The 12,943-nt window shown below is 42.3% G+C and overlaps 1 protein-coding gene across 1 annotated transcript in view; it reads left to right on the top strand.

The window, feature by feature from the left end:
- LOC126272482 (trypsin-1-like) overlaps nt 1-12,943 on the top strand; it is an 80,708-nt gene that overhangs the window by 48,297 nt on the left and 19,468 nt on the right. Inside the window, exons 3-4 of the mRNA XM_049975402.1 lie at nt 5,326-5,464; nt 8,774-8,890. Coding sequence (XP_049831359.1) covers nt 5,326-5,464; nt 8,774-8,890 — 256 coding nt within the window. The remainder of the gene's footprint in view (nt 1-5,325; nt 5,465-8,773; nt 8,891-12,943) is intronic.

Genomic DNA, 12,943 nt, shown 5'->3' with positions numbered 1-12,943 from the left:
ATACTCTGGAGATCTGAGAGCAACAGCGGTAGAATACAAGGAGCGAAATGCTATTTACGACTTGTACAGAAACCAAACGGCAGTTATGAGAGTCGAGGGGCTTGATAGGGAACCAGTGGTTGCGAAGAAAGTGAGACAGGCTGTATCCGATCGCCAATGTTTTTCAGTCTACACATTGATCAAGCAGTAAAAGAAAAAAAAGAAAAATTTGGAGTAGGAATTATAGGTCAAGGAGAAAAGAAAAAGTGAGATCTGCCTATGATATTATAATACTGTCAGAGACAACAAAGGACTGGGAAGATCAGTTCAAGAGACTGGATAGTGTCTTGGAAGGAGGATATAAGATAAACATAAACAACTGCAAAATAATAATAATCGAAGGTAGTCTAAATTATGTAATGCCAAGGGAATTAGGAGACGAGACTCTGAAGGTAGTAGCTGATTTCTGCTATTTGGGCAGCAAAGTAACTGACTATAGCAAAAAGTGGAGAGGATATAAATTGTAGAATGGCAATGAAAGAAGAGAATGAAGAAGAGAAATTTGTTAGGATCGAATACAAATTTAAGCGTCAGGAAACATTTCCTTAAAAATATTTTTATAGAGTGTAGCCACGTATGAATGTAAAAAAGAGACGATAAAGAGTTTAGGCAAGAAGGGAATAGGTACTTTTGAAATATGGTGTTGTAGAACAGTGGTGAGGGTTAGATGGGTAGGGATTTAACTTATGAAATATACTAATTAGAACGCGGCATAAAGATGTTCGTTGCACAATCTGACTGAAATAAGCTATGGGTTGGTGGGACTCATTCTGAGACGTCAAGGGATCACCGATTTAGTATTAGAGGGAAGTATGGTAGGTTCAAAATCGAACAGAGAGACTAAGAGATGAATACAGAAAGCAGATTCAGGATGTACGGTGCAATGGTTATTCTGTGATCAATAGACTTGCACAGGATAGAGTAGCATGGAGAGCTGCATCAAACAATTCTTCGAACTGAAGACCAAAACAACAACGACAACATCAGGGACTTTGGCCTACAAACTGCAAGATGCAGGTGTACCAACACGTTGGAGCTAAGAGAGATCACTGCGCTGGGAAGGAAGGTTTAACTTGTAAAAAAGAGCGAATATATCCAGCTATATTGGTTTAAATGTCTTTAAAGCAGCCAGAGAAGCCATGTACCTAGTTCCCTTCTTTTACATCTCTAACTATCTACAAACCTTCTAAACCGGACGAGTTTGCTTGCTTCGAAACTGCTCTTTCAAGTCTCAGATGAACATATTAGCATATAATAACAGCTGGTAACACAAATGTAAGTCATTTATACAATACTCCATCCAGTATGAAATTTAAGTGGGTGTTTTCTTTTTAAAACGTGTCTCTACTTCAGCTTGCTCCTGCCCATCATGCGAACAGTAGTCACACTCTCTCATAGATATATTTACAACGAAATCCCCAAAGAGAGTGAATGGTACACGCTAGAATGTGCCAGAAAGAAACTTCAGACACATTAATTTACCTGAACTTGCAACTGAGGGGCGAGAACAATTTGTGGGCTTATGCTATTACTCTCTCAGGAGGTGAAGAGGAGGACATTAGCGCTTAACGGCCCGTTGTCAATGAAATCATTAAAGACGGAGCACAATTTCGGATTAGGAAAGGATGCCGAAGGAAAGTGGTCCTGAACTCTCAGAGGAAGCAACATTTGCCTTTAGTGATATACCTAAATCACGGAAAAACCTAAATCGGTATAGCCGTACACGGGTTTGAATCGTCGTCTTCCCAAATGCAAGTCCAGTGTGCTAATCATTGTGCTGCCTCGTTCGCTTTCTCTCTCAGGGGTAAATGAAAAACCTCACGGGTTTACTAAGCTCAACTGTATGACAAATACGCCCCATTAAAGGCTGGAAAATCATCGAGAGGACAGTCTGCCCTTGCAAGACCTGCCCATCAACCCAGTCAGCACCCCTGCAGTGGTTCCAGTTCTGACTATCCCGTCCATGTGAATCCAGCCGGCGCTCTCTTCGCCGAGTTGCCACTCCTCGTCATAAACTTATTACTCAAATTTCCTCACGTTTGAACGTCAAATACCAAATAAAAGGAAACTATAAAGCGCACTGCGGAATATATTTGTCATTGACTAGACCCTATAAACAATCGTTTCGCAAAACGTTCCTCAATTTTTATCCAGTATCTTTCAGGTTTTCCGCTCTGGTAACGTCGTAGTGCTCTTGACATTGGAGTCATTGTAGCCAGCAACAAATTGCAATGCCGAGTGGTTAGTTCTCATCTTTAAAGCGCTGATGCGGAAGGGCCTGTCAGTCTCATGTTAAAACCAGCTGAGCCTACATTTAACGGCTTCTATCTCGACACAACCACCACCGTCTCAAAAGTCCTTTTCCTCGTACTCCAGGATCAACACTGCTCTCCCTGCCGCCAACCGAGGTTCAAATTGTTCAAATGGCTCTGAGCACTATGGGACTTAACATCTGAAGCCATCAGTCCCCTAGAACTTAGAACTACTTAAAACTAACTAACCTACGGACATCACACACATCTATGCCCGAGGCAGGATTCGAACCTGCGACCGTAGCAGTCGCGCTTCCGGACTGAAGTGCCTTGAACCGCTCGGCCATCATGGCCGGCCCAACCGAGGTCTCATTGACTCCACATATCGAGATGCCGAGATTGCCCGTGAAAATTTAGATGACATGCCCACCCTTCCCATACACTGATCACGATGTGGACCGGGCTACTTCTGGCCCTAAGCGCCGATTAAAAGGAGAGGCACGGATGCTGCACCTCTGTCATCCGTCAGTAATATCGATATCCAACGACCTCCACTGTAAACTTCACAGGCAGGGGCTTGTAAAAGTGGCTAGCAAGTGGTTGTGTAGTCCTGGCCACGGACTTCGGACATGAGATAAAACCCGGCCGCCGGGCGGCTGCGAGGCACTACGAAACGTGTTATGCTATAGTCTGTACCTCACTTACATCGTGACCTGCCTGTTAACTGGACTATGTTTTGGATTTTGCAGTTCTATGGATTATTGACGGATCTGCTTGAAACTGGACTATCTGCGTTATTCTCTTGGTTTGTTCTGCAATTTACAACGAGCTGACACGGACCGGCAATTTACAAATGAAGTGATACGGTGTTTCTCTATTTTTGTAAAATAAGGAGTGTGCTGCACCATGGCACGGGTAACACATTCATCAGACCCTTAGGTGATGCTAGTATCGTTGCTTTCGTATTAGTACCTTCAGATGTGTCGTTATCCATTAGTAGTGAATTAAGTACTTTTATATGTAACTTTTATAACGGGCTGTTTCGAGAATCTGATTCAAACCTGTATAGCTGCCCTTTGGGCACAATGCGTTACCTGCTGCACATGTCGTACACGCCTCACGAGACTAGCTCAAAGCAACAACTTAGCGAAGGCTCATTTCAGTTCCGCCAAACGTCCGTACGCACTTCTCCACGATGCTGTGGCACAGGCACATTTGGGAATATGGACGGATAGCAGTGTTCCCTTTCTAAAGGCTGTTAACTAGGTGTTGATGTTCTGACAAACAGTTCTAACTAATAATGTATAACCTACACGGCGTATCATTCTTAAAAGAAAGCAACAATCACTGTGTTTTTCCTTGGAGCGGTGTTTCCCAATGGAAGTGGCAGAGAATATCCTAGTCATGAAACAAACCCGTCCATGTAGTATCAAAATATTTAGAACGACACAAAGGGCACCAAGGAGCGACGTATAAGCATACTATGATATAATATGTTTCCATTTGCGTATAAAATCTCTTCAAGTGCTGTCTTATGTATTTGATATTCTTAAAATATTACGATTATTTATGTTTGTAACTGGAAAGTTTGTGGAATGGCGGAATTTAACCAATGAGCTGGTTCATTTGATCGTTAGTATTTTCAAACATCTCCTGCGACAGAACAGCCGGTTTTGGCTCTCAAATAATTAACAATTCAAACAGTTACTAAGATTGTTCAAACCAATCTTAAGAAGGAACAACGGTTCTTGGCCTGTAAAACAGCTAAGAAAACAGTCACTAAAAATTTGTTTTTATAAAAAATCTATACAGCTGCTCCAGACTTGCAAGAAGAAAACTCTTTGTTGCATTTAGTCAACATTCAGTCACCTAAGGTGAACATCGAATAATATCCAATCACTCAAAATCTCGAACCCCAAAAATTGTAATTGGCACCCTACTCCGTACGGAATTCAGAATTTAGCGCATGGTCAAGTTTTACCGGTTTTAAGAAGATATTAACCCATAATCTTACTAATTAAGAACAATGGGTAAGATACGAATACATAGACGATAGCAAGTCAATAAAAAAATGGTTCATTAAATTTAAATTGTACGCATATTTTTACCCAGGTGTGCAGACATGGGCTTAGTGGCAAGCATGCAGAAAAATGGTATCTACTCTGTCACATGTGGCTGAAGTAAGACAGCCACTTGTCTAGTTCTCCAGTGTGCCCACGCATCATGGTTGAAACTGCCAGTGAGAAAAAATAGCTCCTAAGCAAATCACTACCGTATTAGTTAACACCACATTAATACAGCGCAGAAATGAGTATTATAGATCAGATAGCAAAAAGCGCACACTGTTAGCCATTCTTTCGATCAACACAACGTGCATGCAGTTCGTCGCTTAAAAAAAAAGTCCTTTAGATCATCACTGACATTAGACTCCACCAGACAAGTGAATTAAACAATTCAGTGGACCTACAGAAACATTACTCGAAATGGAGTTTGTGGCGAGCTCCCACGGTGAGGCTTCGCACGCCGTGCACCACGACCCGTTGGCCCAGCAACGGCATGTTGCACTCCCGTGAGTTGTTTCCGTCAGCGGTGGTTACAAAACTCCCTGCCCCTCGCTGCCTGCCGTCTTGTGCGTGGAAACAAGCACGAGACACCGGCAAGCGCAGGCTACCATCATTGACCAGCGAACGCTCCACTCCCTTCTCGAAAGTCGAAACAAGGCCCCTTTTCCACGCTTGTGCGCTGCTTAAAACTATTCCAGATCGCGGGGCGCCCAGTCTCTCTATGACGTCTAACTCCTCGCTTCAGTGAAGCTGACCCGTGGGAGAAATCTAAACGTATGTATCAGATTGGTCATATGTTAACTATCTGCCCCCGGTACTTCCTAAAAAAAGAGAAAGAAATACGTATTAACAAGCTAGTAATTACGAATCGATATTACGAATTGTTATGGAGAATGTGTCTTCTTAGTGCTTAAGTGGGCGCAGTCTGCTGTCACATATCTCGTTGTGTCAATTAATGTGATCGCTTCCAGCGTACCGTCTGAGCAGTACATACTGGCCGGCACAAACTCACAGACCAGTGGAGGCTCCATCCACCAAGTGGAGCAGAACATCGTACACGTGAACTATACTGGTCAAGTGGACTCATCTGCAGATATAGCATTGCTGAGGGTGAGTTTACAAATATGATGGATTTTATACATTTCTTTACATTCCGTTACAGTATTCGCCAATGCAGGAGAAATGTCGCATATCACTCACTGTTTCGAGACCATAATGCAAAAACCAAATTTTAGTCTCGCTATTTTATTGTCAGTTATCAGTAACTATTAAAACAGTACAGTGTGGATCTGCCTTTCACCTCTCCTATCACAGTTCTCAGTGGACATACATATTAGAGGGTGGTAATTAATATCGCCATCGGGTTATTCGTATTTAGTATTCAATGGCTTCAATAAACTGCTCATGTTAATTGTTCAGATGATGATTTTGAAAAGTGCATGGGCTATATCTCTTTCCATTCCTCTCACAATCAGATACTGTGGCCTTTTGTAACGATCATCGTTAAAACCCACTGAGACTTCCTCTTTCTTCCAAAAGTAATTACAATTAGTGCCTTTTCTAGATGACATGTTTGGCCAATTATTCTGTACCAAGAGACATATTTGTACTGTCACAACTAATGACGGGGAACAGAAAATACAAATTTGTTTTCAAAATTGCCCCATCAATCAACAAACATCCAAGTATATCTAAAGTGATGTTTGCCAGAGCAATGGAGTGGTCTTATAACGGATATATACAGCACCTTCTGCGTGCAGTCATTCCATAACCATTATTCGTCTGGTCTTGGATTGGATTGGATTGTTTTGGGGAAGGAGACCAGACAGCGAGGCCATCGGTCTCATTGGATTAGGGAAGGACGTCGGCCTTGCCCTTTGAAAGGAACCATCCCGGCATTTGCCTGGAGCGATTTAGGGAAATCACGGAAAACCTAAATCAGGATGGCCGGACGCAGGATTGAACCGTCGTCCTCCCGAATGCGAGTCCAGTGTGCTAACCACTGCGCCACCTCGCTCGGTTCTGGTCTTAATAGCCTGAATTCACGAATACGAGTGGATACATTTGTGGCGTACAAGTTTTCGACATAGTTACCCACAATTTCAAGGTGCAGAACAGTTAAGACGTTTTTAGATAAAAATGGTAAAATACCGCAAAACTTTCAGTTTGAGAAACCCAAATTTTTTAAACAGAGTTCCAAACATTTAGATATCTGTAAAAAACAAAAAAACAAAAAAAGAAATCTAGAAATATCTTAAGTACTACTCTTCCAAACACAGAATCAATAAATTTTCTGGTTTTACGCATACCTGAAAGAAAAATAAGTTTTTCAGTTAAAACAGTGAAAAACAACAAATTTTGCAACGTTTCGGTCCCATATGCTGACACTCACCACAGAATTTCTATTTATTATAAATTTAATAGAAAATAACGGGAAATACAATCTCATTTTACTACGCACCATTCTATTAAATGTGGAAAAATGAGCAAAAACAGAATTGTGAAATAGTTATTGTATAATATTTCACGAATCGGTACAGGATGTTCACTGGGGAGCCTGAAATACAGATAAGTTAGCAAGGACACGAAGCAAATTATCTGAACACACCAAGATAGATCCAAACCTGTGAACTATATTTTGTCTGCTTATACTGTTATTTCATTAGCAGTTAATTATCTGAAAGTTGTGGAAAATATAGGAAACATTAACTGTTATATCAGTATTAAAATTTCTTGTATTGTGCCTAAAGAGATACACTGAAGCGTCAAAGAAACTGTTATAGGCATGCGTTTTCAAATACAGAGTTATGTAAACAGCCAGAATAAGGCACTGCAGTCGGCAACGCCTATATATGACAAAATATGTCTGGAGCAGTTGTGATATCGATTACTGCGCCTACAATGGCAGGTTATCAAGATGTGAGTGAGTTTAAACTTGGTGTTATAGTCTGCACACGAGCGTTGGGACGCAGCATCTCCGACGTAGTGATGAAGTGGGGATTTTCCCTTGCGTCCATTCCACGAGTGTACTGTGGATATCAGGAATGCTGTGGAGCATCGCTGCGGCCGGAAAAGATCCTGCAAGAACGGGTCCAACGACGACTGAAGAGAATCGTTCAACGTGACAGAAGTGCAACCCTTCCACGAATTTCTGCAGATTTCAATGCTGGGCCATCAACAAGTGTCAGCGTGCGAACCATTCAATATAACATCAATGGTATGTGTATCCCTGGTGACTGTACGATACAAAGCTCTGCGTCTCGCCTGGGACTATCAACACAGACTGTGGACTGTTGATGACTGGAAACGTATTGCCTGGTCGAACGAGTCTCGTTTCATATTGTAGCGAGCGGATGTACGTGTACGGGTGTTGAGACAACCTCATGAATCCATGGGCCTTGCTCGTCAGCAAGGGTCTGTTCAAGCTGGTGGAGGCTCTGTAATGGTTTGTGGTGTGTGCAGTAGGAGTGATATGGGACCTTGATACGTCTAGATAATATGGGACCTAGATACGTCTAGATAATATGGGACCTTGATACGTCTATATATACGATTCTGAGAGATGACACCTGCGTAAGCATCCTGTTTGATCACCTGCATCCGTTCATATCCATTGTACATTCTGACGGACTTGGGTAATTCCAGCAGGACAATGCGACACCCACACGTTCAGTGGCTCCAGTGGCTGAATTTAAAGACTTCCACTAGCCAAACTTTCCAGACATGAACATTATTGAGCATATCTGAGATACCTTGCAACGTGCTGATCAGGAGAGATCTCCACCCCTGGTACTCTTGCGGATTTATGGACAGCCCTGCAGGATTCATGGTGTCATTTCCCACTACTTCAGACATTAGTTGAGTCCATGCCACGTCGTGTTGCGGCACTTCTGCGTGCTTGTAGGGGCTTTACGCGATATTAGGCGGGTGTACCGGTTTCCTTGGCACTTTAGTTTGTATTCTGCTAAATCTGACTCATAGAAGAGCTTGAATTAGTAAAAATTACTGATGTTACTCTGTTTATATTATAAGAAGGAACCAATACTACTAGTAAACTGTCTTTATAGAGAGAAAGAAAACGGAAAACCGTAGAAGTAGAAATGCAGAATAAAGGTAAACATAACGAGCTACGATAATGTATAAATTAAAAGGTACAAAATCATTGTCCCACTTGAGTACACTTGTTTAAAATGCAACACTGCCTTAACATCTGTAATACTGGTCAAGGATTTCATACTGAGAGCGTCTGAAGATGACGCAAATATTCAGAATTCTTTGGTAATTTTCGTTGTAGATAAGATTAAAAGATTCATGAAACTGCCAATTAATGTGTGATTCACTGTGCACTTGTAAAGTTTCTTGCTGTGGAACACACTGTTTCCCGCACGTAGTTGAGTACAGCTGTGGTCTCGTGTGCAGGTGTCTCCTCCGCTAGCTCTGGATGGAGTGACCGTTTCCACAGTGAAGCTGCCGGCGCAGGGACAGGAGATAGAAGACGGGGCGAATGCAGTCGCTGCTGGTTGGGGCAAACTGTCGGTAAGCATAGCTACAGTATACCAGGAGGGTGACTCCAGCTACACTGGGAACGATGGAAAATGACTTGCCGCCATGCTACACTCGCCGATCCCCCAGCTTTATTTCTATTGTTTCCTTTGAGTCAGTAGCTGATTGCACATCTGGATACTCATCTACCAGTTTATACTGCTTTTATTCCTGTTTCCTGTCGTTTAAAAATTGTCACCTGCATTTCTTTTTTGTATCTTCATTCCTTTGTAGTTCCAATAGAGAGAATCACGCAAGACAATATTCGCTTTCCCAGTTTCATTTATTATTTCTATTTTGTTCCCTGTTATAACAGCTATTAACATAGCTTTGACAATCTCATAAAGGATGCCATTGTCAGATTTAAGGTTATTGCAATGATTAAACACTTCGTTAGAAAATTTTTAAACAATGCTTTAACATTTTCCTTCGTCATATACAGGGTGAGTCACCTAACGTTACCGCTCGATATATTTCGTAGACCACATCAAATACTGACGAACCGATTCCACAGACCGAACGTGAGGAGAGGGGCTAGTGTAATTGTTTAATACAAACCATACAAAAATGCACGGAAGTATGTTTTCTAACACAAACCTACGTTTTTTTTAAAAATGGAACCACGTTAGTTTTGTTAGCACATCTGAACATATAAACAAATACGTAATCAGTGCCGTTTGTTGCACTGTAAAATGTTAATTACATCCGGAGATATTGTAACCTACAGTTGACGCTTGAAACCCCCGACGTTCAGTTGCATGTTGTAACAAACACGGGCCACGGCCGGCGAGCAGCATCTGCAGGGACATGTTTAAGATTACTACCGTGTTCACGAGTGTGGCTGTAGTGCACTGTTGTGGTTTGGTCTAGCTGTCGCAGTGTCCGCATGTAGCGCTTGCTGCTATTGTTATTCTGCATTCGTCTCCGCACGCAGACCAACCGTAGTACACCGTGTTACCAGACGTCTGTGATAGTGTAGTGTTGTAGGAATTGTGACCATGATGTATTCGAACTCTGAAAAGGCGGAGATGATACTCATCTACGGCGACTGTCGACGAAATGCAGCTGAAGCCTGAGGGTGTATGAGGGTGTATGCAGAACGGTAACCGGACAGAGAGCATCCAACGTGCCGCACATTGCAAAACATCTACCGCCAACTGTATGCAACAGGTATGGTCGTAGCACGTAAACGGGTCCGTAACAGGCCCGTCACATGAGAAGCGGGTGCAGTTGGTGTGTTAGCTGCTGTTGCCATGAACCCACACATGAGTACACGGGACATTGCGAGAGCCGGTGGACTGAGTCAAAGTAGTGTCATGCGCATACTGCATCGTCACCGCTTTCACCCGCTTCATGTGTCGCTACATCAGCAATTACATGGTGATGACTTTAATCATCGAGTGTGCCGGCCGCGCTGGTCTCGCGGTTCTAGGCGCGCAGTCCGGAACCGTGCGACTGCTACGGTCGCAGGTTCGAATCCTGCCTCGGGCACGGATGTGTGTGATGTCTTTAGGTTAGTTAGGTTTAAGTGATGACCACAGCAGTTGAGTCCCATAGTGCTCAGAGACATTTGAACCATTTTAATCATCGAGTGCAATTCCGTCAATGGGCATTAACAGAAAATGCGTCGCAGTTCTACCTGTTTACCGATGAAGCGGGTTTCACAAACCACGGGGCAGTGAATCTACGGAACATGCATTACTGGCCCGTGGACAATCCTCGCTGGCTCAGACAGGTAGAGCGACAGCGACTGTAAATGTATGGTGCGGAATCATTGGCGACCACCTCATTGGTCCTCACATAATTGCAGGGGCCCAAACAGCTGCATCATACATCGCGTTTCTAAAGAATGATCTGCCAACGTTGCTCGAAATTGTCCCACTGGAAACGCTTCGACGTATGTGGTATCAACATGATGGTGCACCTGCACATTCCGCAATTAACACTAGGCTGACCCTTGACAAGATGTTCGACGGGCGTTTCATAGGACGTGAAGGACGCATAAATTGACCAGTCCGTTCTCCTGATCTTACACCTCTGGAGTTCTTTCTGTGGGGTACGTTAAAGGAGAATGAGTACCGTGATGTGCCTACAACCCCAGAGGATATGAAACAACGTACTGTGGCAGCCTGCGGCGACATTACACCAGATGTACTGCGGTGTGTACGACATTCATTACGCCAGAGATTGCAATTGTGTGCAGCAAATGATGGCCACCTCACTGAACATCTATTGGCCTGACATGTCGGGACACACTCTATTCCACTCCGTAATTGAAAACGGAAACCACGTGTGTACGTGTACCTCACCCCTCATGGTAATATACATGTGCGTCAGTGGAAAAGACCAATAAAAAGGTGTTAGCATGTGGACGTAATGTGCTGTTCCAGTCTTTTCTGTACCTAAGGTCAATCACCGTTCCCTTTGGATCCCTACGTAATTCGGTGCTCTCCGATACACACGATCGAACAGTGGAGGAGTGGTACTCAAGCGTCAACTTTAGGTTACAATATCTCCGGATGTAGTTAACATTTTACAATGCAACAAACGGCACTGATTACGTATTTATTTATATGTTCAGATGTGCTAACAAAACTAACTGGGCTACATTTAAAAAAACGTAGGTTTGTGTTAAATAACATACTTCCGTGCATTTTTGTATGGTTTGTATTAAGCAATTACACTAGCCCCTCTCCTCACGTTCGGTCTGTGGAATCGGTTCGTCAGTATTTGATGTGGTTTACGAAATATATACAGCGGTGATGTTAGGTGACTCACCCTGTATATCACTCTGCTCGGGCCCCTCGGGCATATGTTGTTTAAATTGACAAAAACTGAAAACATATTGACTAATTATGACGTAGACCACCTTATAGGTACAAATAATTTAAAATAACGTTGATTGTTTGAAGTTTGAATTTTAAAAAAACATTTAATATTTCTAGTGGTGGCTTATTCAACAGTAAGTGTTTTCATCACTTAACACTTTCGGGCTGAGATTCCGTGGTCCATACATAAGACTCTCCCATGAGTAAGTGTTTTTATAATATAATTCTTATAGCAACTTTGAGCAGAGTCCACATATAATGGCAGACTGTTCCGAGCATACAGGTTTTTAAAAATTGCTTCTAACCACACAGGCTGGCGTGGAAACGTGAACCAACACGTCAACATAAAGCCATAATTAAACTTTGGTAATTATATTCCGGAACTCTCGACTGACAAGACAAATTAGGCGAAGTGATCAAGTTAAATGTATAGCTGCTAATAGAAAAGATATAAAATGGCAGACTCGCCTCTGCTGCTAGTTGGTAGTTAAAGGAATAAGAAACATGAAGCAGCCGGAACAAGGAAATTGATTTACAAATTTGTTTACATCTTCCCCAAGGGGCTATTCATTAAGTTTACTGAACAGAATTCTTGAAATTGTACTCGTTCGATACTACTGATACTCCACTGGCAAACGTCTTTTTAGGAAGACAGGGGCACTTCTAACTTTGCTTATTTCTGTCTGGTACTGATTTCGTATGGAAGCATCTCATTTCTCCAATGACACGACCTGAGTAGTTTTCTACACTGGTGGACATGCAGCTGTATTAAGCTGTCGCAGAAGCATTCCGCATCGTAGCCAGCCTGCATTCCTCTGGTCGCGACGAGTAAGCAAGTGGTTGAAGACAAAAGTAATTATTGATGTAAGACTTTTTGAAACAAAGGCGAATTAGATGAACATATTTTACAAATAAAATTTTTAGATGGTATTGGATATGAAATAACGAATTGTAACAGTTGTTAATTCACATAAATGGCGATTTACCCGTGTTTTGAGAATTAATCATTTCCAATTACTTTACTTCATTATATTTTCCTTATCAAGCAGGTAAATTACTGTCTTGAATTAAGTGGACTGAAAACGATGTATTAGCACACAGCCCTCTGGTTTGATGATTGTGGATACTATTAAGGGTTTGCTCAGTGTTTAAATAGGCTTAAGAGCTGTCGTACAGTAATAAATCCATATCGTAATGGTCACACAACTTAAACATCACG

This window comes from Schistocerca gregaria, chromosome 1 (assembly GCF_023897955.1).
Source record: "Schistocerca gregaria isolate iqSchGreg1 chromosome 1, iqSchGreg1.2, whole genome shotgun sequence".
NCBI classification, from domain to species: Eukaryota; Metazoa; Arthropoda; class Insecta; order Orthoptera; family Acrididae; genus Schistocerca; species Schistocerca gregaria.
The sequence above is the reverse complement of the archived record's forward strand: the minus strand, read 5'-3'. Positions and strand labels throughout refer to the sequence as shown.